Here is a 27,999-nt window from a genome sequence, read left to right on the forward strand (position 1 = left end):
TCTATGGAGATGATCATGTGGTTTTTGTCTTTCTTTTTGTTGATGTGGTGGATGATGTTGATGGACTTTCGAATGTTGTACCATCCTTGCATCCCTGGGATGAATCCCACTTGGTCATCCTGTATGATCCTTTTGATGCATTTTTAAATTCGGTTTGCTAATATTTTGTTGAGTATTCTTGCATCTACGTTCATCAGGGATATTGGTCTGTAGTTTTCTTTTTTGGTGGGGTCTTTGCCTGGTTTTGGTATTAGGGTTCTGCTTGTTTATTTTTGCTCTTGCTTTCCTTGCAGAGCAATAGCATTTATTTGTCTCTTGATCATTGTGAAGAATTTCACCTTTGGCAGTTCTCTGGAAAACCTCAATGAACTGATATTACTTAGCTGTTTAGGGCCTCTGTTGTGAGGGTCATAAAAACATTACCTAAGAAATCTGCTCAGAGTAAAGTAGAAGGGCCAAGTTAGAGAATGGAAATGACACAACATCTGATATTGCAAGAGTTTTAAGCAATTTTTCAGTGAGACTGCAATGTGTACTTCCAACCTATAAAGCATTAGGAGACCAAAAGAACGTTATATTTGGTAGAAATAAAGACACAAACACATTCAATATGGCCTTTTAAAATGTTGCAACTGTATTTTGTCTTAGAGATCAGCTTACATTAGTTCTTGAATCTTTGCTTCTAATTTCTCAGCATCAGCTCCACAAAATTCAAAGATCTGTTCACGAACACACAAAGGTGAAATATTTATTGGTTCAAATATTACAAAGATGTTAAAGCTTTGAGGGTTTTGCTCCTGTTTGTAAAATGATCCTCTGCTCATTTCCATTGTCTGCAACATACTTTAAATATACACACATACACATAAATACATTACATTCATGATATTTTAATTATTTGGCATCTTTTCAAAATTGTTTATGCTAGTGTTTTGCCAGATTTATATAAATCTCCATAATATTCTTCTAAACTAAGATTTAAAATATATAATGGTGTTGGAAATGAGGAAGCCCAATCATTGAAACTTCTCAGAGCTTTTTTATACATTGATAGTGAGGGTTTTTAAATTTATATAGAGTTTGCCAGAGGTCAAATGACTTTTGATTTCCCATTCCCTGACCTTTGCCCAGGTAACAGTATGATAATCAATTGATTTTAAGGAGCAATTTTATTTTCAAATTTTCACATATCTGCATCAGAGTGCAGTAGATAGCATATTTTATTTGAAACACTTTTCAATAGTGTTCAATGGTGCATCTGTCAATGGGCATCTTCTATTTGATGAAATATAGAAGTTAAGACCCTTACTATTCATTATCTCTTTAGTACCAGTTGTGTCATATAGTTGGACAGAAGGAAGAGAGTGGGTAAACTAAGGCTGGGATTGGGTGAAGGCTTCAGCAAGGGAGGTTTTAGGAGCCAGAAATGGTGTAAGGACTTTGGGACAGGTTTTGGAAAAGTCTAGAATTAACTTGAATGCTCAGGGTGCAGCAGAAAAGAAACTACCCCCACATCTAATGATTCTGCTTTCCCAGGCAGCAGCATTCTGTCTGCGTGCTTCCCGTGGACTTCACGGTTCACTCTACTTCTTGCAGGGAAACCCCAGACTTGTGACTCTGTCCTGATCCCATTTCACTTACCGGTTTACCCACGAATCCACTTCTATAACAGCAAATTGCTCTTTTGAGTCTTGAGAATAGGGTTACCTAAGGGTGGGTGCAGAATTTCATAATTTGTCTGGGTTGTGTGGTTTGTAGCCATCTCCTCTCTCTATAGTTCTCTTAGCCCTGGCTGCCAGGGGAAGAAGATGTTACAAAGGATCTGCAAAAGTCTTCCTTTCCTAAGAGTCAGGCGGCAGCTTGCTGGTGGCCCTAGGCATGAAGGGAGCCTCATAATCCTCTAAGGCCAGACCAGGTACCAAGACAGGAACTCCTGGCAAAAATGGAGGCAGGGACTGGCTACCCGAATGACAAGACTTGGCAGGGAGCAGGCATAGGATGCTAAGCTCAGCCAAGTGAGCCTATTGATAGGAAGCTAGGGACCACTGGGAGGCAACGGAAGCCTTAGCATGCTCCATAAGGCGCAAGGTTGGGAAAGAGGAACATGCTTTTCAACTGTTTTCACTTGACAACAGGACATCTTAGCTCAGTATGGTCTTAAAGGAAATTCATCCATCATTTCTAACCAATGCTGGGACGGAATGCAGAGTGTGAGACGTTTTGCCACCTCTGTCTTAAGACTGTCTTTCCCCATGGGAGCTGGAAGGGCAGGTGTCCCTATATCTGCAGTCCTTCTCTTGCAGCTTCTGCCCTCGATTCCTCCTGTGTCTCTATCCTCTACTTCTCTGTTTCAGGAGTAACTTGACTCAAGTGAAGGCCCGTGTGACCGCTGAGCAGAGGAGAGACACTGGTAGGCAGGGATGAGGAGCTCCCTGGTAAGTCTGTTTCCTATGACTACTGCCATGTAATTCTAGACATACCCCTGGTCCCCCAGTGCTCTATAAGAAAATATTTTTGTTACCCTTATGACAATAATTCTAGTGGGATTGATGTTGCATATTTATCTTAGGATCTTCCTTGTTGCCAAAGGGCATTTTAGAGCCAAAGAAAGTTTGAGGGCTCCTAAAGATGGGCTTCTCTTCTTGGAGACAGCTACCTATGTCCAACAATAGTTAAAAAAAAAACATTTTATTATGGACATTTTCAAACATACACAAGAACAGAATAACAAAGTGATTCCCTCGCCCCATTTACCCATCAACTGAATCCAATTAGAGGCAGTTTTTTAAAATGCTGAAGACATTCAATCACCTACAAAAAGACTATTGCTGTGATTGGGAAAATATAAAGGGTCTGGAGATGGTGTTCCTTTCCTAACAAATGGACTCCTGAGAATATAAATTAAGGAGTCTGACTAATGATGCACCAGAGAGTAATTATAATAAAATGCCTTGACTAGTTGATTTGCAATTTGGTTGAGTGACCACTGGAGTTATATTTGGGCCAGCTGTAGGAAAGCATAACGATTTTCTGGACATCTGTACAGAATTAAAAACAACTACAAAAACAGCAAAATCCTCAAAGCAACATCAGCAATAACAAAGCAAACAGAAAAGCACAACCAACCAACACAAGATGCTTTTTGGGAGATGGCTGTAGAAATGTTCACATGTACAGTACCATTTTATAATTTGTAATAATACGATGCTCTTTTTCTTTTTACCAAGGGCTTACTAAGGCATTAGATCTCATTATTAAAATGGAAAGGATATGTCGAACAAGAGAATGTTCAAAAGTTCTCAGCATTCTATCGAAGAGGTGGGCAATGTTAATTACTATTTGATCCTACCTCGGCTTCTTTCTCTGACTCCACGCAGACCCATTCCCTCCCGTGAAGCATCCGAATAGCACTGCAGGTGTTTGTACACTTCCCCTTCAACTTTCACAACACCCAGGGCAGGCCCCACACATGCAAGCACTTCAGTGAAGGTTTTTGGAATTGAGTGAAATCAAACCAAGAAGGCAGCGCTCTTAGAAATAGTCTGTTTCAAACAGGTTGAATTTATATACACTTGAATTCAAGCAATGAACAAACATATAAAAGCAATCTATTCTCTAATTTCTTTCCAATCTATAACTGGCCTTATTCTCAACTTGTTCCAATAATGTCCTTTCTGCAAAACATTATTTTCGTCATCTTGTGGCTGATTGAGAACCTCTGCATATGTTTCTTACAGCACTGGTGTCATAAATAGTGATGGAAGTGCTTTCTTCCTTTACATTAGGGGTTGACAAACTGTTTTGTAAGGGGGCTGATGATACCTACTTTACGCTTTACAGGCCGTATGGTCTTTATTGAAACTAATCGAATCTGCTATTGTAGTATGAAACTAGCCATAGACAATATTTAAATGAATAGGCATGGCTGTGTTCCATTAAAACTTTACAAAACTGGTGGAGGGTCAGATTTGGCCCTGAGGCCTTAGTTTGCCAACCTTATTCTATGCCATCAACTGAAGTTGTTGAGACACGTGAAGCTGACTGAGAGCTCATTACTCAGTACAATGTGGCTTTCTGTTGAAGGGAAAAAGCAACATGAGTCTAATGTTATGGGAATTCATCTCAACCCACATAGAGAATAGGAAAAATGATTTTGGACTCTGGCCAGAGATGCCATTCTGCCTGTTACTGGAGGTATCGATGGGACTTTGTTCTCAGGGATAATGGTTTTAGGGTCCTTCCCTTCAATGGCTTATCCTCCTGTTCTCATGTTTCCACTGGAAGATCTGCTCAACTATCCAGGCTTGGGAAAATATGTCTGTTTCCTATATCCCTTCCCTGATTTCTCTCCAAGTTCAGAAGCAAGCTTATGAGTTGAAACTAGACAAAGGAATAACTTCATGCCTCTCCTCTCCCTTTTTGTGGGTGTTTTGATCAAGGGACAAGCCTGCTGTCCTCCCATTGTCCTTCTCCTTCTAGAAACCACCTCTGAAGGGGCCTAAGAAAGAGAACCATGATGGATGATGGATCCTTCACCAACCCCAAGGAACAGGCCCACCCTCCTACCTCCAGCAAGTGCTCTTTGTGGTGGTGACTGATGATTCTGTTGTGTGTACCTGGAGTGATGGACCATGCCACACTGTCTTGTCCAGTTGATCTGCATGCACATCAGTATTGATGAGGTGTACCTGGCTTTACTCTCGGGGTCCTAAGTTTCCACTGTCATATCTGGTTGTGAGGCAATGGTTGCCTGGCAAGATATGTCTATGTGACCAGTCCCTACAAAAAGGCCTCAGACCTTGAGACTCAGAAGGGCATCTCCAGGCAGAGACATCCCACACATGTCCTTAAAGTTCATTGCTAGAGAGAAAGGAGCACTCCTATATGTCCCTGGACAAGGAAGAACACGTAGAAGTCCCTGCTGAACCTTTCTGGACTCTTTCAACGCAAGTTTTTTTCCTAATGCCTTCACTCTGCATTCTTTGTAATAATAAATCTTAGCTATGAGCACAGCCTGCTATGGAGTCTTGAAAGTCCTTCTGGTCAGTCACTGAATGAAACACTCTTATAGTTCAATGATTTAAAATTCAGAGAAGAACAGGGATAGGATTAGGATGCAAAATTTAAGGGACTCCAAAAGCTCAGTAATCAAGATAAAAAATATTTTAATGAATATTTGTAGAAGTTAAAAATTAACGCAAACATCCAAAATGAACGAAACAGCAAAAATTCAAATAAGGACAGGATTCCACCCTCTACTTCCAATATCCTGTCTCACGTGGTTCCCTGCATTGAAGAGAAGAGGTGCATAAGTAACTATTGCCTGTTGGTTGCTAAAGCTGAGAGCAGCATCTTTAGCAATGCCGCTAGGGTTGCTAAACGGAGCTAAGGGGTTGCTGCACTTCTAGCTTTCCCTCCTTCTTAGTTCCTGCCCCCTCCAGTCAATTCATCTCTGCCAGTGTATCAGCTGCTTACGGGGTTGAGGCGTAATTCTCCTTAGGGATCTGCACCCTATGAAGCCCTAAAGACCATGTGAGAGTTGACTTTTTTTTTCATGCAGAACTCCTCTGTGTGTAACACAATCCTTAACAGGTTCATTATGACTGAGTAGGTAACTCCTGAATGCTAGGATGACTTAGATTAAATGGATATTGTAGCTATTCAAAGTGCTTTGAGGTTTCTTATAACCTTTATTATTGTCAAATTTCTATTTATTTATAAATTTTCAGAGCAATCAGTGCATAGATAGATTCTGGGGTTCTAATAGTAGCTATATTTTAGAGTATGTACTAAGTCCAGTGCTAAAACACTTTATACACATTATTGCAAATTTTCATAACAATAGACACATGATATAGTCTCTATGCCACAGACAAGGAAATGGAGCATCAAAGTGGCTAAGGCACATTCCTAAGGTCACCCACTAATAAGAGGCAGAGTTGGGGTTCAACTACAGCTGTCTGACTCCAGAGATGGCAAAAACTAGGTGCAGACATTCTTTTGGTGGGGGGGGTCAAGCACTGATTTTGACCAACAAGCGTTTGGGAGGGTGATTCTCCAGGGACAACCCTCTTCCTCACTTCCTTTGTCTTACCTATTGTCCCTGCCTGGCCCTCGAAGACACCGGAATTGTGGTTTCTACTTGCTGTTCTGCCCTCTTTCTAGCACACCGTTATGCCACCCACTTGGGATTCTCTTCATCTCTGTACCTACTTCAAGAGGGAATGACTTCCATGACCTCAGCTGGAGCCCTGTAGTTCACAAGCATAAGGGTGAGAGCGTACTCCCACTTAATATGAAAGCTCAGTTCTGAATCATTCACTTGTGAGTAACTAATTTATTAGCATTCATGTACCCACTGCCCATCACTCTTATGAGTGGACTTAAGTGCTTTGGGAAACCATTTTACTTTCATAACAAAGAGTGAAAGATGGAACCAACTTTTGATGGTTTGTCTACATTTAAGCAGTTGGCCAAGACTTGCTAAGTCTTTGTCACTCTGCCTTTCCTCTACTCCACAGACATTCACCAACTTTGGCCTCAAACCAGCTTGATCAACCTAGGGGATCTATCAGTGTGCTTTGGAGGTTTATTGAACACCCTAGGTTTATATGCACATGTGTATTTTTTATGTGCATCTGTATATTTTTCTGGAGAGAGAGAATTTATAGTCTTTATAGAATTTTAAGAGGGTCAATAAAACAAATTTATGAAGCACTTAGAATACAGTGTAATATTCTGGTTACAAAATCCAGCCAAGGTTTTGGGTTCCCCATCTGGAAGATACCACAGAAATATACTTTTTTTTTTTAAACCACAATTAACCTTACTGGGACATGATGTGGTATCCTAGATGAAAATACTCAGGAATACAGCAGGAAGGAACAAGTTCACCCTATTTATTACCTGGAATTTGCTCTGGCTATCCCTTGCCCTAAAACTATGAAAAAATTACAGCTATTTTTTATAGCACATCTCTGCCAGATGTTCATCCAACCTCTTCATGAAAAGTTCCAGCACCAGGGAATGCCCATTATACACCAGGGCCTTAGCTCATTATTATATAGCTTCATTTGTTTTACTTTTTTAAAGTTTTATTTTGTTTACATTCTCAGTAGTTTGGAAATACTTAAAATGAGCTAGAATCGAGGGCAAGATAAAATAACCAAACCATTAGAGGATGATGCAGTGTGGGAATGGCAGTTAGGTAATTCCAGGAAACTGTGGATAATGGAGGCTATTGTATTTGAGTTACAAGAGACAATTCTGAAATTATTGACAGCCACAGGAAGAGAATACAGGGATTTCTGATCTAATGCAAGGAAGCAGGTCATATTTTTCAAGGGAGGTCAATATTCTCCTAACTCTGTGTTCTCTGAGGAATTCTCATTAAGGCTTCTTAGTCAATGTATATTTAAAAAGGCATAATGGATGGTGGCTCTTTGTGAGATGTTTCACCAGCAATGTGGACGTTTGTTAAAACAACCTTAATAGAAACTGGATGCTAGTTTTTTTTTTTTTTTAAGTATTAGAAAGGTAGTACTTAACTGTCTCAGTAAGTCAATTTTCAGTTGTACTGTCCCAGATGAAAGGGAGGAGCATATTTATGGAAGTGATCTCAAAGAAATAACATTTAATTTTTCTCTAATCCTAGCAAAACAGCAGATGTCGTTGAAAGTCTTCCTAGTCAATTCTATTGAGAGAGGAAATTCACATGAACTGTTTTTTGCCTGGCTACTCTAAACTTCCTTTGGTTCCACCGATTTTCCTGGGCAGACCACTGTACGCTAGAACTCGAGAGGAACCTCAGAGGTATCATGGTCTGATTGTAGCTCTGGATGCCATGGTTGAATTGGGAACCCATATATATGGGCCTCATAGATCATATGCTGGGAATTAAATCAAAAGAGATTAAATATTTGCAAAACTGTAATATCTGTAATTTGTCTCTGCAATATCTCCTGCCCCCTTTCTTGGCCTTTTTCTTTTGCACTGAAGATTGGTATTGCTTGTCAAATGGAGCCAGCATTATCAATCTTTTCCGAAGGCTTTCAAATGATGTAGATATAAATTTATATATGTATGACTCTTTCTGTAGATATCACATATCCAAAGTTTAGAAATAGACTCTTTTGTATATTGTGACATAAGTGATCTAAAGTTTTTTTCTTCAAAAAAAGATAACTCTTATAACCAAGATCCTAAGTTAGTAATATTCAATAGGAAACTTGATTCTCAAGAAAATTTCTTGGGACATGAAGATCCACATTATAGTCACAAGTTTGCTGGATGACTCTGGAATTAGAATATAGGGAGGCAGCTCAGTTTCATGGATGGTGCCATTAATTCAGTTAATATTTTTTCATTAGCTAACTGGCAGAAAATTTAAATGAGATCCTTAGTGATCCATAAAATAAGGCATTTTGTTCCATCAGTTCAAAAGGGATCCATGCCCTATAGACACCAGTTATGAAATAATTGTTTGTAAGAGGCCCTCTCACACAACTAAGAGCTCTTCCACCTCTGTAAAAACTGAGGTAAAGCAGGGCCAAACCTTTCCTCAGAAGCATAACTGTGGATTTTCTTAAGAGCCTGGACACATAAGCAACTGAGAACCCAAACTTTTGTTTCATAAATGGAGAATGAATTGTTGAGTGGCATCATCCCTCAAGCAATATTATCTGCAGAAGGCGTGAAACCAGAAAGTTGTTCTAAGCTGGAGACAACTTTCCCTGAGTCGGATCAGCATGAGAACAGAATCAGGAAGGGAGGCAGAGCTGGCAATGGGCTGCCGGGAAAAGACAGCAGCATTCATTCATCTGTTCACTCTTTAAACAAACACAAAATGAGTATTTTTCTATTTAGGAAGGATCTTCTAGATACTGGGGATTCAAATCAGACATGAACTCCTCCAAGTTCTTGGAATAGTCTGAGACAAATATACCAAGTCAAGATCTGAGTCAAATAGAAATGGGCTTGGTGAAGCAGACTGGGTCATAATTATGGAGAAATTTATGTTGCTTGAATACAAGGGTTTAGTCTTGATTCTGCAGGCCATGGAGGGGGAGGGACATCAGATTTCAAATAAAGGAATGACATATATGGAGCTGTGCAAGGATCTGTTTGGAAAATGGAATGGTGGTAAGGTGTGACCCTGGGGGTATGGAGGAGTGCTACGGCAATTGGTTGCGTTAACAGCATTTACAGGCAAACCTAGAAGCAGGGATGAAATTACTAAAAGAGAAGAGGTAGAATGGGAAAAAGATGGAACGGAACCTTGGTAAACACTTATTTTTAGGACAGTAGAAACAAAGAAGCTAGAGGAGACCTTGGGAAGGAATTAGGGCTAGAAGTCAAATGAGGAGGAAGATTCCAGCATATAGAAGTTGTTTAGCTAATGGTGCTTTTAAAGTCATTTAGTTAATGGTGTAACCAAGGTATACAAGACTGAAGAAATGGCTATTTAAATTCAGCACTGGAAGATCTTGGTGACTTTCAAGAGAGTAGATGAGAAATGAGTAGAAAATGAGAATTGGAAGCAGTAAATGTGTTCTACTATTTCAAGAACTAAACCATGAAGTTAAGGAAAGGAGTCTGACAGGACATCAGATATATTCATTAGAAATGTTTTGGTTGCAAGTGACAGAAAGAGCAATGGAAAGTTTACATCACTGAAGAATCTATGGGGGCAGTTCAGGCTTCAGGCATGGATGGAGTCAGGGCTCAAGCAATGCCATTGGTACCTCCTATCTTGATTGCTTTCCTCTGTATGTTGGCTTCATTTTCGGGTTCTCATGGTGCCAAGCTAGTTGTAGTACCTTTAGCCTCCTATCTTTCCAAGTTTGAATCCAGTGAAATTAAAAGAGAAAATTTTAACCTAGCTGCAGAAGCAAAGTCCTAGAATTAGCTCTGGTTGGGGTTGGACTGGCTCAACTGGAATCAAGGGCCTTTTCCTAATGGGGATGGGGTTCACTGACTGGTCTAGGCTTGGAGATGGAACTCTGAGGAAGAACATGGACTAAGAATGGGAAAAAGTGTGGTTCCCTGGAGGAAAATCAGAGAACCATTAATAGAGAATGAAGAATGGCAGTGGTGGCAAAAACAGTACCAGGTCTCAAAGAGGGTAACTGTGGATGGAGGCCTGATGCAGAAGGGAGGGAATGCAACCAAGCAGTGGTGGATGGAATCCATTGTGGAAAGCAGATGATGAATTTTCATTTCTGAGATGGAGAGAAGGAGACGATAATAAAGGATGATCCATAAACAATTTGACATGTAGGTAGGGGGAGCTGAGGGTGCAATTGTTACTAAATAGCCTCAATTTTCAAATAAAAACTCAAGAGAGGGAATAGTGAGGCTTTTTTGAATAATTATTTAAAACTACTGTACCAATTAGAGCAAATATATAAAAGCAAATAGAAGCTGAAAATCAAATTTTACAGTTGGCATATCAAATGCTTTCCTTCTTTATATTGCAGACATAATCTTTACAAGGTTTATGCCTAAATTTTTTTATGTTACGTATGTTCATCATAACACTTTTTAATTGTATACTCTTTCATAGAGTAGATGTATCATAAATCACTTAGCCATTCTGCTAAAGACATTTAGCTTATTTCCATATTTTATTAGAAGTACTGCTACAATTACTATTCATTTAGCTGTTTATTTTTCCTTGAGGTATTTCTGTAGCAGAAGTTCCCAAGAGTGAGATAGTTGTGTGAAAGGGAATGTACAGTTTGTTCCTGTTAAGTGTGTTTCAAGATCACCCTTCTTAAGGTATGTACAGGTGTCAATTGCTAGTTTCAGCACAGATCAAAGAATTTTAGACATTCTGTTTCATTAACATCTTTAAGTTAACTATCATAACTTACTGAGGACCTAGGGTGTGTCAGGATGGGTGACTAATTAACTTTAGCCATGCTAATTCATTTAATTCTCACAACAAGCCTGTGAGGGGGAAAAACTTACTCTGATCCATGCTTTTAAGTGTAGGGATACTTAGATACAAAGAGGTTATTAAATAAAATGCTAAGAAGTAGTAGAAGTGGCATTCAAACCACAGAAATCTGAATCTAGAACCTGTGTGCTCCACCACCAGGCTATATTGCCTGTGATCGTTTTGCTTAGCATTTCCCCAAGTGTTATTAACAACTTATATACACTTGTGTGAGACTTTCATCATGTCCTTCCTTGTAAAATTTTTTTTGATGGTTCTGCCCAGATAGGGATAATAGTGGTATATTTCTTATGGATTTGGATACCTCAAATGGTCTAAATGAGGAGATTTATTATATTTCATTTATTTTGTTTTTACCCCTTGCTAATATGTCAAGTTCAGAAACTAAGAACTACAACGTTAGGTAGTTGTTTATCCACCCAGGATACCTCAGACCTTCGTTTTAGATTCTGATGGTTCTACAATCTATTCAACTCTGCCAGTTACCATGGAAACATACCTTATGGGCTTGCTTGAACATCTGAAATGTGGGTATTGCTTTAATGTGGTAAGTCTGAGCCAACTCCTGGGAAAGAACATAAATGGCATGAAGTCAAAATGTGGTACTCTCTCTGTACCATGTATAGTACTAGAGGACTTTTTGGAAAGCATGTCTAAAAGCCCAGGGATAGCTAACCCTTTATAGATTCTCCTGCAATGAGCTTTTCTAACATATCCTCAAAGCCCCCAGGAAGGTTACAATACCGAATGACTGTTCCTAGCTTTCCAGAGCTTTCTCATCCCAGAGCTCTGGGAGAGGGGTGTGAGATTGAGGACAAAAGAGAATGGATGCTGATCGGTTAAATGAGCTTGTGAAAGATTGCAGAGGGTCTCTGGTGGCACCCAATATGGAGAGAGCATATTGCAAAAAATATGATAGAGTAAAGGCATCTTTATATCTGACTTGAGATCTGGGATGCTATAATGGTCTTACATTTTCAGTAAGGTTTATGTTTCTCTTTTAAGCACTTCTCTTCCTTACTGCCCATCTTTGTGAAAGATGGGTCAAAAGACAAGAAAATAAGTCAGAATTCCAATAGTTTTACTCCATTACAATTTGCTTTCAAATATCAGTTTTTGTTTGTCTTGTGTAGGAGTCAAAAGAAAGCCACTTACAGGATCAACAGAATTGGAATTTCTTTCTAAAAATTTCCAAAAATCTTTCCATAAACCTGTCATGTTATGTTAGTAAATCTCTCCTCTGACAGCTATAAAACACACATACACACAGTTATAGTTTTCATGACCACAGCGATGACAACTAATAATTAAATTACTATTAAAGAAAATTTTTTTTCTTTAAAAGACATTTTGTTTTACCTTAAAAGACAAAGAGCTATAATCAAAAAGGCAAAAAATAACATGCATTGGTGTGGACATGGAGAAATCAGAACCCTCATACATTGCTGATGGAAATGTAAAATGGTGCAGCTGCCTTGGAAAACAGTTCATCAGTTCTTCAAAAAGTTAAAGAGTTACCATATGACCCAATGATTCCATTCCTAAATATACACCCAAGATAAATGAAAACACAAACATGTTTATGCCAGTATTATTCATAATTGTTGAACAGTGCAAACAACTCAATGTCCATCAATGGTTGAATGGATAAGTAAAATGTGGTATATCCATACAATGGAATATTATTCAGCAATAAGAAAGAATGAAGTACTGATGCATGCTATGACATAGATGAACTGGGAAAACTTATGCTAACTAAAAGAAGCCAGTCACAAACTACCATGTATTGTATGATTCCATTTATATGAAATGTTCAGAATAAGCAAATCTATAGACAGAATGCAGGCTTATGGTTGCCTGGGTTGGGGTGGGTGATGGGAGGAACTGGAGATGACTGCTAAAACTCCAAAAAAATTTTTTTTAATGATGAAAATACTCTAAAATTGCTTGTAGGGATGGTTGCACAGCTCTGTGAATATAAAAAAAGACAAAAGAGATAATGATCCTAGCTATGTATTCTGAATGCCTAATATATGATTCAGCTTAAAGGTCAATTAAACACTGTCCAGTTTAATGAAGCTAGAAGGAAATGGAGAAATGAAAATTCTTATGTTCTGAGCACTATGTCATATATTTTATGTATTTTATCTCATTTCATGTTTTGTTAAGTATAATTATCTTACAGATGAAGAAACTGAAGTTTATCAAGGTTAACTAAAAATAGGTCACAAAACTATCAAAGGGCAGAACAGATGAATAACAGATTTTTGTTATTCTAAATTTCAAATTCAATCTAACTATGTATGGGCCACTTGTTATTGTTACTTTTCCTCATTTTGAATGAAAAAATGTTAAAAAGAATAATTTTGTAGACACATTGTACTAATAAGGTATACATGGATGGAATACATGAGGCTGATTATTTTGGGGGTGGGATGAGAAAGGAAGGCTCTAGGGTCATGAGGGGAGGATTTTCTGGAATTCCTTGTGATTTTCAAAAAAACCTACAAAAAGCATAAAATGTAGCAAGAGGAATAGGCTTTAGAAATTGATTAATAATCTATTACCGGGATGAAAATCACTTTTTGCCTTGAGCCCAACTCCAACCAACTAGTAGTGTTTGCCTAGAGCAACTTTGCTGAGTAGGATTCTGGGGCAGAGCTCAAGGCAAGTGGTAAAAAGTGTTGGGACTGATAGGGAAGTTGGCCACAGTATGGGAAGGAAGGGGGCAGCAGGAGAGCCACTTATTTGCTGGTTTATTTTTTTTTAATTAATACAAAACATACAAGAGCATTATGAGGGAGTTCACTACAGTTTATCAGAAAAAAAATTGTGAAATTCTCCTTCACTTTAAATTGATAATCACTGAGACAGTGCTTTCAATGACATTGTATTTGATTTTATGTATCCACATGGAAAGATTGAAGATTCTTACCTGAGAATAGTCCACATCCACATTAGCAAACATTACATTTTGGTATTGCAGAGACATTGCCTTCAAAATAAAAGAATAAAAATTCCCTATTAGCTTAATGTTAATGTCAAATTACACAGTAGAAATGCCTTTTGGCAAAAATAAGAAATGAACAACAGGTTTCCCAAGACAGTGAAGCATCATTCTGTCATTTTATGCCTGCCTAGAGCTTGAAGCACCAAAGTCAAATGTCGGGTGTTGCCAAGGTCAAGCAAAGATCAATAGCAGGACCAGAGTCTAGGGAGCCAAACTGAGTATCAGAGTTTCAAAGTTGGAAAAGGATATAAAAGCAAAGGAACAGTGAAATGTATGTGGTCGGCACAGACGTACCCTGTGGGGTGGAGGGAGAGACAGCAGCTTTTTCCTTTGGCATGGTGCCTGCCTTCAGTGGTCTTCAATACACATCTCTGGGTCAAATACCCAAATGGCCTTTACCATCTCCTCTTGCCAGGCTTTTTGGGAGATGGTGGTGCCGGTGATGCTAGAAGGCTCTTGTGGCTGAGGCGACATAAAGATACTTGTGCTGACTCTTAGCCCCATTGCTTTCTGCCCCATTGCCATCATTCTGTGCTCTACTAGGTACTGAAGCAAGATTTCCCAGAATCCTTTGCTGTCCTCCAGTTAGGTTCTGCCAATGGGAAGCACTTGAAGGACAATGGAAGGTGGGAGGACAGAAGAAGTAACTCCTTTCTGCTTCTGTTTTGTTCTGGAAGCCCCTTTGGCAGCAGCGGTGACCAAGGTGTGGGTGATGGGTCTGGGGGTGACAGATGCAGCAGCAGCCTGTAAAATGTCAGCTCTTGGGTTTTGTTTTCTCAGACAGCTGCATTCATACTTTAAGGACACTTAATAGCATCTTGATTTCTTTGCTTTAATATCATACCTCAAGCATTTCCAGTGATCTCTTTCAAAAGGGACCTCTCTGACAGTGGTGTGAGGTGTCCGGAGCTTGCCCAGATAGAAACAGCAACAGGTGGAGCTGTCCCTGGGGGCTGTTCCCATGGAGAAGCGGAAAGAAGCATGACTGGGTGACAAGGTGGACACGTGCAGAGTTTTGTTATAGGGACTCTCTCTGGCTGTTTGTCCATGGGGTGCAACTGAAGTGGGGATTCTTTCTTCATTGGCCCATTTAGATGGTGAAATTGGGGAAAAACTCTTTAATAAGAGACACAAAGGCCTTTAGAGTTTCAGAGCACTTTTCAGATAAAAAAAAAAGGTGCTGATTACCTGGCAGGAAAATGGTGTTGTTCAAGAACTCTAGGGCAATTGACTTGAACTTTTCAAGTTTGAAGATGTGTGGATGTTCCCCAGTAGGAGTCATAAGAATGGGTTTGACCTGTGTAGGCATCTAATTCCCAGGGTCAGTCTATTTATGAAGTTTCAGAGCCTCCCAAATCTGTTAGGAAATGGACGGGGATACAGCAGTTGTCATTTCTGTATCAAGTAGCAGCCAGAAGACATGGTAGAGAGATGGGTTCCTTGATAGTTTGGGGTTTCCTTACAGACACTGCCTCCGTCATTACCCCACTCCATCCACCGAGGCTCCTCAATCCCCCATCTTCCTTCTGCTCTGTTCTTCCTCATGCATACTATGCTCCTGTTTGGTCACCTATTCTGTTGATCTTAACTCTAAAATGTCTCCTGAATTTAATCTTTCTTTTTTATCTAAAAACCACAGCCCTAGTTTTGGCATACCTGTTATTCATTGTTGTCCACCTTGGGTAACTTGCCTTTGTTCTTTCTAACCCATGCTTATACAATATTGCCAAAAGTAATTTTCCAAAACTCACATTTGATCATGGCTAACCCTTTTAAAAATTCTTCTATTTTGGCTTTCTATATCCATTCATTAAGTTCTAGCACAAGCTCCTTCTTGATCTGGCCCCAACTTTCTTTTCAAAGCTCATTTGTTGTGACTTCCATTGTGCACACTACACAGTAGCCTCACAGATCTACTTGCATTCCTGTGATGACACCATGCAATTTCCCAACACGTTTATAACCTCTCCTTTCCTAGAAATGTTCTTTTCAGGGTTCTATACCTGGTGATCCTCTTAACAAGGTCAGCACCTTCTAGATTAAATCCAGCTCTCTACATGGTCTTGTAAATAAAGTTTTATTGGAACACAGTTTGCTTGTGCTTTGCTGTGTCTGTATTGCCATTGGCTGCCCTTGTGCTACAACAGGAAAGCAAGTGGTTATGACAAAGACCATATGGCCAGCAAACCTGAAAGTACTGACTATCTGATCCTTTACAGAAAAGTTTTCTGACTCTTGTTCTTAGTCACCAAGGCCCAGATCAAATGGGACTATGGAGTTTACTCAAGGCAATTTTAAGTTACTTCTCAGCACGTACAGTTTCTTATGATTCACTTCTTTCCTTGTAACACATCCTTTAGCAGAGACTCCATGGGTAGTAAACTTTTAGTTTTTGTATGTCTTGAGTTCTTGCCCCACCTTGAATAATGGTTTAGCTAGCTAGCCTCCATTCCACCTTCTTGCAGAACCGAGAAAGGAAAAAAAAAAAGGGTGGATTCCTTGGACTCCCTTGCAGCTAGAGTTCTAGATGCAAATTGATTTTATCAATGAGATGCATGCCAGTCGGACTTGGAAGGCAGCAGTGAGAAGCTACCTTCTTTTTGTTTTTGGATGTTCCTGCTGGAAAGCAAGACTGTGGATACTGGAAGGCAGCTGCATTGGAGGTTGTAGCTGCAGCAGCTGTACTGGGCCCAGTCCAGTGGCCAGGCATCAGCTTCCTGGATGCCCAGAGCAGGGGGTGCAGCAGTTACTTCTGGGCTCCGGTTCTGATCCCCCGACTGAGGCTGCAGCTCTGTTGGTGGGTGGGTGGTTTGTGGTTCCAGTAGTGTTCGCTGGTTCACCCTTACTTCTGATTACAGCAAAGTTAGAGGCCCCAGAGGGTCTGTGGTGTTCTGAGTCATTCATGGAGCCCCAGTCCAGAGCCTGTTCAATCAGTCTCCCAATGACTTCATTAGCATTTAATTCCTTGTATGAAAACCCTTTTCTGTCTAATTTGGCCTCTGTTTCCTGCTTTGATCTCTAACTGATAAAGTGACCTAGAGAAAGGAGAGCCTTTTCTCTAACGCCCTTATGTACTATGAGTTAAAAAAAATTACACACATGATAATGAATACATTGTATTGCAAAAGTTCAGACAGTACAAGAAAAGAAAATAAAGCAGAACAAGAAATTCGTAATCCTCTCCCAATTTTCATTCTCTTTCACAGAAAAAAAAACTTGTTGCATAAGTATCCTTCTGCTTCCTTTTGTCTATATATAATAAATATGTCTGTATTTACGTATATATACACATGTACATATATATTCACACATACACATATGTGTCTGCTTTACATAACTGGGACCATGCCACACACATTTCTCTGCACTGTACTCTTTTGACTTAATACTTAAATGTTATCTTGGAGACAATCCCATCATTACATACGGGTCTACTTGATTCTTTTAACATCTGAATAGTACTTCACAGTGTGGATGCACCAAAACGTATTTAAAAACTATGTTTGTATTAATCTGGATGCCAACCGGAAACAGACGGCCCATTCAAATTAGTATAGTCTGGGAGGTTCATGTCCAAAGAGCTAGAGGCAAGGACGGCCGTGGGAGTAGCTGCAGGAGCCTGGGTGTGACTGGCTGAGCTCTTCCCGCCTTCAAGGACTGAAGGTACGAAGGAAAGGAGACGGTGTCAAACCTTAGATTTCATTGCACTTCATGAAAATGCCTCCTGTTGGCTCTTGGCATTTGACCAGCTTTGACTGTGGCATATGAGTGTATTTATACTCCCAAAGCCAAATATTGTACACTCAAAATTTTGAGTGTCAGATTTGAGGGGCCCATCAGATATTAAAAATGTTCCCTTTGGATAGTAAAAGAATTTTAGGCATAATTGGATGTTGAGATGTCACGTAGCCACTTTCTCTATTTAGATATAGGTTTATTTTTAATTAAATGGCAAAGGTTGTAACTGTGGTTAGAATGACTTAAAGTGCACTCAAGGGTTCTAGTCAAAAAAGTTGAAATGTGAGAAACCTCATTGAAAATAGAGTATGTTCAGTTGGGTTGAGAAATCAAAACTTCTTTATATTTGAAAGAATAGGTTTCACAAAATTGACCTTACATGTGCACAAAAGGAGAAATGAAAAGAAAATACCCTGAGGTTCTTTCTGCAGCGTGTTACACCAGAAACAATAAAATGGTGAACACTTTTAAATGGGTAATAGGGAAATAAGCTAGATGAAACACTGTACAGACATTAAAATTATAATCTGGAGAATCTATACAAAACATGAACCGTTGTGAATGTGGGGAAAAGATCTAATTATAAATATACTATAACAATTAAATAAAATATTTTATTAAAATATTTTATAAAGTATATCAGACATGAAAGGAATATGCAAAACATATAGTTTGTTCTGATGACAGGATTGAAGGATTGGGGGCACTTTTTAATTCTCTATTATAGTTAAAAACCAAGTATCATGTTTATCTGTAACTTAGTCCAATATTTGGAAATTCTGAACACTGTAACTTTGGTTAAATGTCATATTATGAATAATCCATTCATTTGTACAATTGTTCTCTTTTGCACATCTTGATGTTCCCTGCAGAATTATCGATAGAAAAATAGCATTAATTTTCTGATATGTGTACCAATGATCTAATTAGATTCTGGTATATTATCTTCAGGTTAATCAGGATGCTTCAAAAAATTATGATTCCATAATGGCTCCTAAGTGCCAAACTTTTGAGGTTCAGTGGAAACATGATTTGGGGACTTTAAATTCCTTCTAAAACTGAAACTGATACTGATGATACTTACCTGTACAAGAGGACAAATCTTTTTACAAGGACCACACCATTTTGCTGAAAATTCAACCACTGCAAGTTTGCATCCAGCAGCTTTCAAAAATGCTTTGAATTCATCCTGAGACCAGAACATAAATGAGGAAACATGCACAATCACTTAATCTCATAAAGTTTTGCAGAGAATAAAGTGATAGTTTAGTTCTTAAAAACCTGAACGACCTGCCCCACCCTATTGTTCTGCAGGTGACCCAACCTTTCCTAAACGTCCCTGGGGTCATACATATTTATCTTTGTAAGTATGTGGAAGTGATGATAAATCCACAAAATATGATTAGGAGTCTAGGTGCCAAATGGCAGTTGGTAATGGCTGATTACCTCTGGGGAGAAACCGAGATTGGGCAGTCAGAATGAGGGGTGGAGGGTCAGGGGTGAATCGTGGACATCTATATCTGATTTTTTTAAAACAATGAGTAGACATGCATTAATAGTGAACTTTAAAAGGAGAAGAACTAATCTAATGGATTGAATAATTTCTTGTTTTCGTTTTGTTTTGGGGGTTGATCATTATTAAAGCCATAGTGAAAGCCATCCATTTAAGGATTTGACATGCTTCTTACTGAGTGTCCTAAGTGAATTTTTCACTGTCCATATCACTTAAGTTAGAACCTCAGATCACTGTCTCTCAAGTTGCTTGCTTCATAACAGTGGCTGTCCTACTCTAGTTATTTCTTGCATGGCTTATCTTCCCAACCAGTCCCTACAGAACTCATTCCTGATTCACTCCTGTACCTCTGTGGTCCTTAGCTGGCATGTTATAAGCGCCAACAGAGTGCTTTGTTGATGCAGGAATGATTTGCTAATATATAGTGTTCTGCTGGAGACTTATTTTTCCTCTTCTCACTGGTATTGCAGCAGTAGTAGCTAATTTACCCTGTGCCTTGTATTTTCTCTTTTATTCATTACAGCCACCCTAAGGACTGGGTATTATCTCCATTTTACAGGAGAAATAGGTAAAGGGGATCAAGAGGTACAAATTTCCAGTTATAAAATAAATAAATTGTGAGGATGAAAAGGACAGCACAGGGAATACAGTCAACGATAGTGTAATCACTTTGTTTGGTGATAGATGGTAATCACATTTCTTGTGGGTGAGCATTTTGTAAAGTATATAAATGCTGAATCACCTGAAATTCAGGTGATTGTTGTAAACACTTGAAACTAATAGTATGTCAATTATACTTCAGTAAAAAAGTAAAATGAAAGCTGATTAACTTTCTCATGCTTGACCAGCTAGCGAGCTGTATCATTGGGGTTACTAATCTAGGCATCCTGACTCCAGAGTCCATTTCCTTCACCACCCCACATAATCACCTCTTGAGGTCTTCATAGTAATGGGTTTCCCTCTCCCTCTCACCGGCCCTAATTGCATCTTGCGCCTATCCCTGGATCAGTCATTAAGATGGGGGGATGGGATCACTAATTGAACTAAGTCAAGAAGGACCTATCACTGGAATAAGGGATGGAGCTAATTCCATACAAATGGCACACTGTTCTAGAATAGGGGAGTTCTGACAATTATGTTACCATTTCAGTTAGTTTCAAGCAGGTGAAACTGAAGACTCAAAGAAGACATGCACTCTTCCTTTACCCATATTCTCAAGGGGTATATTAACTTTACAGGACAGGGGTAATTAACTTTGCAGAAAGCCATGCCAAGCCATCATTGCTCACTTGCTTCTGAAGTTGTAAGGCAGATGCCATCCTCACAAGCCCCCACTGCCTCCACTTCTCGGTAGTTACTAGGTGTAAATTGGTCTAGCTGGACCCATGAATTTGACTTGGCTAGGTTCTCTGAAGGCAATGCCCCATAATATACATACTGACTCCACATACACCTATTGAGGCCTGCGCTATGCCAGGTCCTGGACATGCTGCTGGGGTTCAGCTATGGGCAGAAACCAGACACAGATTTCCCTGCCTTTTTGGAGCTTACATTTAGAGAGGGAAGCTGGTGGTAAGATCCACACGTAAACTATATGGCGTGTTCATGATCACTGTCAGTAAAGAAAGAAGGAGAAGAATGAAGTAGGAAGGATGCAAGCTGGATCACAATTGTGGTCTGGGTGGCCAAGGCCCCATGTCAAAGAGGAGGTGACTTCTGAAGGAGACAGCAGGCCCTCAGGAGATGTCTCTGAAGAGGAGATGGAGGGCTACTCCATAAGATTCCCCGAAAATTACAAACAATACTGCCAAAAACATTAGCAAATGTGGGCTATTTTAAAACATTTTTTTATATCAAAGTTACATGGCAATGCCTTCTTGCAATCTGGTCAGTCTCATGTTGTGGCCTTATATATAGCTGTATTTTGGGGAAAAAATGTAAGTCTGAAGGTGTTGGTGGATGGAAGGCCCTGGTCCTATGCCTTCCCCCTTCCTTCCAGTTCTTCCCTCCTATGAGATGAGGCCTGGCAACAGAATATCTGAATTCTAGTTCCCACTCCACCTTTAAATGATGTAGAACCTTAACCACAGAGGCAATTTTCTTCTTTAAAAATGAAGACTATCCCCGGCCTGTATATGTATTTAGATTTGTTGTGGCAGTAATGTTGGACGATGGATAGAAAGTGGCTTTAGAAGCTACCACTGAAGGCCTTGTTGATACTACCGGCCATGATTGTTCCTACTCCATCCCATAAGCATGTCTGGGGTCTCTGTTCTCTCTCCTAGGATAAGAGAAATAGGTGGACTCTTTTACTTCCACGGGATTTTCCAGGTGCAACTATGGTGGAATTAGTGGGATAAGGTACATAATGGGATATGTCAGGAGCTGACCTGGACCCAGCTAGAGTCAGAGCAAGACATGGGGATTTGTGATCCATGTGCACCTCGGCTGCTCTCCAGACTGCACCATCTCTCAACAAACAACACAAAGAGCAAGAATTTAAAAATCTCCCCTTGCTACAGAGCAACAAGGGAGTACTGGATGAAGGAAATAATCCTTTAATTAATTATTTAATCACTCAATTAAATAATCCTTGCCAGATCTGTTCTCAAGATGGGTCGCTTTTGAAATAGCCAGTGAAGCCCAATAAATACTTGCCATGTCTTTAATGACGTGCACCGTCATGTCCACCTGGGATCAGCTGATGAAACTCCTATTGGCTCAGTTGGCCCCCTGCAGCTGTCTCTCCTTAATTATAGGATCCTAGCTGGAACATAAGGGTAGCTTCTCTATGACATCATTAAACATGACATCTCAGAACCTAGAACTCTGGCACATTCGAAGCTCCTTTCATTTTTATGCCCTGACTACTCAGTCACCACGTGGTCAGCCAAGAATCCCCCAGCGGCAGGCCATGTAAGCAGAATCAACACCGTCTAGGCTTGATTTTCTATCCCCTATTTCCATGTCCCCCTCTGCCTTCTCCATCCCCGGAAACCCCCAAATGAGAAACAAGCAAGACAATATTAAATAGATGAAAGGTATTTTCATTTAGGATTTTGAAGGGATTATTTCACAGCTGAGAAAAATATTAAAGCCTTAACCCTATAATAGTGTTTCCTGTAAATGTGGTTTTGTGGGACATAGACTCTCTAAATTTTGTTATTTTGCTGTAATTATTTAAGACATAATAAAACTTCACTTTAGGGACTGGATCAAGGGTTGGCACACTTTTTCTGTAAAGGACCAAAATAATATTTTGGGCTTTGCTGACCATATGTATCTTTGTTGCATATTCTTTGTTTTTACAATCTTTTGAAAATGTAAAAACCATTCTTAGCTGGTGGGCCTAACAAAAACAAACCTGGCACAGGGTGATTTGTCATTTTTTAGAATTTAATGTCGGAAAAAAACCCAAACATGGCCATGGCCCATGTTCCTCAAGTCTTGAGAGCAGCAGCAACAATAAGAAAAAAGTGAGGAATGGCAGAATTCTATAGAAAAACAAACCCAGCAAAATCCTTCTTTCTGGTTTTTCTATACCTCCAGTCAGGTCTCTCAGGAATGAGTTACGTGCCCTGCCTTTCTGTCTGGTGTTGGATGAAGAATGAAGTAGGAGTATTTCTCGTACAGCCACAGACCAAGTTGGCTTTTGTAGTGGATATTTGTCAGTTGCCTCCCAGCAACCCATTTCCTCCACTTTTCACCAAAATAATGTTGATTTTTCTGTAGCAAATTTTTTCTCCTCCATTTTATAGCAGCTATGCTGTCTGTATGGGATTAATCTAACCATCAGTCCAGGGTTAGACCCTGATTATCTTAATCCAACCAACATCCTATCTCTAGGCAAAGGGTTCATAAAGAGAGAAGAAGCAAGCAAAAGAGAACAATTCCTGGCACATTATGACAGAGTTACTAAAATTTTCTCCTACCTTATCTGCAAATAAACAAAATGCTGGCTGGCAGCTATTACAAAACACATGGGAACCCAATCTTTGTTTAAGGCCAATATTGCAGAAAGCAGTAAGGAGACAGTGGAAAGCTGGATTTTGGCAATATCTTAATCCACTGGATTAAGCATTGCTGGAAATTCAATCTAAATCTGGAATTTTCATCTCCATAAATAGTAAATTCCCTTTCAGTTTAAATTGGATTAAGCTTAATCCAATTTATTAAAGGGATTTCTGATACCTACCTGGAAAACATTGAGATAGAATATTACAGAAATTTCTCCACTTGGGTCAAACTGCATGTGTTTGACTTAACATTGCCATTGGTGTTAAAAAATGTCTCACATAAGGTACACAATAATAGAACAAAATCTAACTTTAGGATTGAGGAATTTAATTTCTGGCCTCCAATATGTTCAGGTTCAAAACATTCCTTAATGCCCTGAAATGACAAGGGAGAGCATGGAAATAGCATGTCGGTTCACAAATATTATTTTTCTACTTCATGACAATATGAGAGATAACCAACTTGGATAAAATCAGTTTCAAGTCTGAGTGCTGCTATTCTGAGATCTTGAGCAAATTGTTGTTTCTCTAAGCTTCTACTTCCTCATCTGTGAAATGGGGATGTCTTCCTCACAGGAATATGGTGAGAATTAACAGACATGAAGAAGTCTAGTCAAGTGTATAGCGTTCCTACCCAAGCCTGCAAAGGTGTGTATTCTATTCTGGCTTCCAAGTGTATACTTCAGAAAGGGCTTTCTTTCCTCTTAGAGAACAGAAAACAAACAGCAATTCAATGAGCTCCCTTCTGAGATGGCAGAACTCTGAAAAGGAAAAACAGCACAGGTTGTAACCTTGCTGTCCCCAAGCCTTTGATGGCTATTGGCCAACATTTATCAACTGGAGTATTTTAGGTATAAACAAAGCTTCTTACTCATCTTGAAAAGTCTTAAGATCTGGCAACACTGGGCCTTCAGTCTGGTGCTGCATGATCACTGCAGCGGAGAGAGCAGTAGCTGCCCCTCTAGAGGGAGCCTCCTTTTTCCGGTTGACTTCAGTCCCTATTGTCTCTGTCGCTTCAGGAACTCGTCGCAGAACGGCAAGATGCCATTTTTGTTGTGGGTGTGCAGCTGTCTGTCTTCTACCACAATAACAGACATTTGAAGTATTTCTAATGTCTTTGTCCATTTTCTGTTTTCTTCTTCTTCTTTTTTTTTTTTTTTTTGGCCTCTAGGGCATTTTACTTATTTATATGACTTGCCCGGCTTCTATTAGCATTTAAGTTTGAGACCCCCTGACTTTGATGCTTCTGCCATTGCAGCCAGAAATTTTATTCGTGGTTATATATTTAAGATCATATCACCTTCTTCTCTTTTTCATCCAAGAAGGACAGATGGATGGTGATACATATTGGACATCTTCCAAGCCCCCAGTTGAGAATCACTGCTCCAACGTGTGGGCTTAGTTACAGGTATCATTTGCCTTTTTGTTATCTTACCAACCCAGTTAATTAAGGCGATTGTGTCCACTCTATGGATGAGATGGAAGAGGTACAGCAGTTTACGTTTAGATAACTTATACTCGCTAGAATTAATCTAGAATCCAAGTCTGGGTCACCTGTCACTCAGGGAGGAACACATAGCTAAATTATGCAGGTCTCTTAGAAAGCCATATAGCAATGGATGAACTAAATACAGGGAATTCCTTTTTTCTCTACACCAAGATACCTACCATTTCTTCCCTCCTTTTCCTTATAGAATTAGCTCTCGAACTTGGAAAGAAAATAGTACAGAATTAACTCTCAGACACAGCTACTAAAGTCACAAACTGGCTTCAGGGAAGTTGAGCAATGCGGGGCCAGCACTCTGTCCTTCAGTGAGAGGGCTTGTGGACTTTTCCACAGAATTTACTACTAAGCAGCTTGCCCAGCCGAAGGGCAGGGAGGGGACAAGCTGATGGCTCACAGAAGTCTCTTTATTCCCAACTAGCATTAAGTTCTATTAAAATCCAGAAAATGGCCAAGTTCACAGAAACAGACATCTCTTACTTGGTTTGCAGAAAGAGTGCTTAGTCGGTAAGCAGGGCACATTTCTAGTCCTGGGAAAAAACTGCTTACATATTTTCTAGAGGAAGGCAACCCAGGCTTTCCCTTTGCTCCGGACTGTCTTGTTTCCCTGACGTGCACTCACGTGGCTTTTCCAGACTCGTTTCTGACCTCATCGTTGGCACCGTGAGTCTCCAAAACGGCCTGGGTGGAGCCTCCTTTTGGGAAGTCAGGGTTGTATCTTTTTTTGTTTTTTTTCTTTCTTCTTTTAAAAAATGTCTCCAGGGATGGAAGCTGAGAATGGACTGGGAATTTTAAATCTTGAAAAATCGACAAGAAAAACTAAGCGGGAAGAAAAGAAAGAAAGAAAGAGAAAGGAAGAAAGCTGGCAAAGGGAGAGAGGAAGAGCAAAGGAGGGCAAAGTGAAAAAAAAATTCTTTTAAATGAGAGGAGGAGGATACGACAGGTATTGAGTACAGAGACAATAAAGGATTTTTAAGGATGACGTCTCTTCCTGTAGACAGTGGTATAGCCTGGGAGCTTGATAGAAATGCAGAACTTCAGGCCCCACCCCACATCCACTGAATGGGACTCTGCTTACAGGACTCCCCGGGTGGTCTTACGCTAAGGGATCTCCTTGCTCTGGAGAGACTCTCTACCAGGGAGCTGTCTGTGGGTCACTGGGCCAATGCACCCGCATTGCTGGGAAACTGGGAGACATGCCAGTTCTCAGGCCCCACCCTGGATTGACTGAGCAGAATGTGAGGGTGGGACCCAGATGTGTGTGCTTTAACAAGCCCTCCAGGTGCTTGCACGTTCAAGTTAGAGAAACACTGGGCTAGAAAGTTTTAAAAAATGGATTGGTTTATATTGGTGTGGTGTATTGTATCTTCAACACCATAATGATGCAGGAGCCTCATTAAAATACTGAATACCCTGAGTGATGTGGTGGCCGATCTATTAGCGTGGACAGCAGTTGTGCCTCTGCTCAGCTAGATGCTCTGTCAGGTATTCGCCCCTTCAGTTGTGGATTTGGGGGAGATCCAGGGTGTCCTGGGGAGGGACTGGGTCAGCCTCAATGAGGTGGGATGTGGGGGTAGGGCTGGGGGCAGAGGCTACTTATCAGCCATTATATAGTCCAATAATTTAACAGGTGGTTTAACTGGCCATTTCTGGGTGAACTAACTAAAGATCAGCCTTGTGATACTGATGAAAAATGAAACAACTGTTCTTCTCGAACACCAAGTGCAACTGCAATATTCAGATGGGAGTTACTTACCAGAAAAAAAGTTTATTCCAAATAAACAAGCATATTTGCTAGGAATGGGAATTTGTAACTTTCAGTGATCCCTTTATTACAAGGAAGCCAAACTGCTAGGTCCCTGGGCCAATGGCTAGTCTCAGCGATGTAGCAGGGAGACAGACACTTGGCCCTGGAGCCAGTAATGGGGCAGGAGTCACTTCCATGGTCAATGTGAGTAGTACACATCTCTGACCTTGTGGAGACAAAGACAGGCAAGCGGCCAAGGACTCAATGAAAGACCAAGATGGAAAAAGACCATTCTTACTCTTCATCTAACCCTGCATTGTGCCTTCAGGGAAGTGATGAAATTACATGTGCCAAAAACTGTGCCCTAGGCAGTGTGCTCACAAAAGTGAGTTATTTAGTATTATGGCAATTATTACCATCACAGGGCATTGCTGACAGCATAGGGCACGCTCGTGCCTCTGGCTTTTGTGGGCTGTTGGCGGTCACTGCTGTGGGATCTGTGGAAACTGTGGTAATAGTGTTGCCAGAGATGGTTCTTGGTTTTGTTGCGAGAGAGAATTCAAGGATGGGCACAAACAATGGTAGAGATTTAATTTGGAGGATAAAAGTTCAGAGAAAGACAAGAGTATATGCCCAAGAGTTGGAGTGCAGGCAGACCCAGAGGGAGGCCTGCAGAGGAAACAATGGGGAGTCTTTTTAATAAGGGAGATAAATATTCACTAAGTGGGGTTAGGTTTTAAAGGGAACAGGTGGAGCTTTTTCTGGTGTTCAGGCTTGCTTCACCGTCACATTGCGCAGAGGGATTTTGGCTAAATTTGGTTCTCCCTAGAACTGTCATGGTGCAGGGAGCTGTAATTTTTACTGTGTCAATGAGTATAAAATGTACTTGGGTTGAAATTTGGTCAATTTCTCCTCCATGCCTGAACCAGCCAGTTTTGGCCAGTCTGTTATCTATATTCTCACTCCCCTCCTTCCCCAAGAACAGCTTACAGGGAATGGGTAGAACATAGGCAAGCATCTAGCCCACGTAAACACTGGCGGAAGTCCGCCTCCCCCTGCCTGCTCAGGTCTGGCTATCTACCTACTGTAATAATACCAAGAAGAAACATGCACATTGCTATCCCACACTTCTCAGATGCTGATCCTAAAAGTCCTTGGCTTTTCCTTCGGGCATGGAAAGACCTGGAACACAGAGACTGAGGTCAGGGAAATGCCTGTTCCTAGGTAGAAAGGCTCTCCGAGTGAGGATGATGGCACTTGTGAGTCAGTTTAGAAAATGATCTGCTTGAATCAGCAAACTTGTTCCATGAAAACAGATAAGGACCACAGTGGTCCTCTGGATAAACTGAGGCACAGGAGTCACTAAGAAAGAATGCCAAGGAAAGGAATCGACTAAGACTGCTCAAGCTAAAAGACACTGCTTCTTTCCTACTGAACGATCTCTTTGTTACCTTTTTATCAGAGAACGCTGGAGTCTTTATTTACTTTCCATGTCACCCTCTCATTTCATA

At 40.2% G+C, this 27,999-nt stretch overlaps 1 protein-coding gene across 1 annotated transcript; it reads right to left on the bottom strand.

Moving 5' to 3' along the window:
• Positions 1 to 315: 315 nt before the first annotated feature.
• On the bottom strand, positions 316 to 27,944 carry LOC118921528 (thioredoxin domain-containing protein 8-like). Its single transcript, XM_057498915.1, has 5 exons — positions 18,793 to 27,944; positions 13,896 to 13,955; positions 11,460 to 11,525; positions 1,642 to 1,707; positions 316 to 719 (listed from the first exon to the last, which is right to left on the bottom strand). The coding sequence occupies exons 1-5, from the start codon at positions 18,910 to 18,912 to the stop codon at positions 657 to 659; spliced, it is 375 nt and encodes a 124-aa protein (XP_057354898.1). The 5' UTR covers positions 18,913 to 27,944; the 3' UTR covers positions 316 to 656.
• Between the last annotated feature and the right edge of the window lie 55 nt (positions 27,945 to 27,999).

Source organism: Manis pentadactyla, chromosome 3, assembly GCF_030020395.1.
Source record: "Manis pentadactyla isolate mManPen7 chromosome 3, mManPen7.hap1, whole genome shotgun sequence".
NCBI lineage: Eukaryota > Metazoa > Chordata > Mammalia > Pholidota > Manidae > Manis > Manis pentadactyla.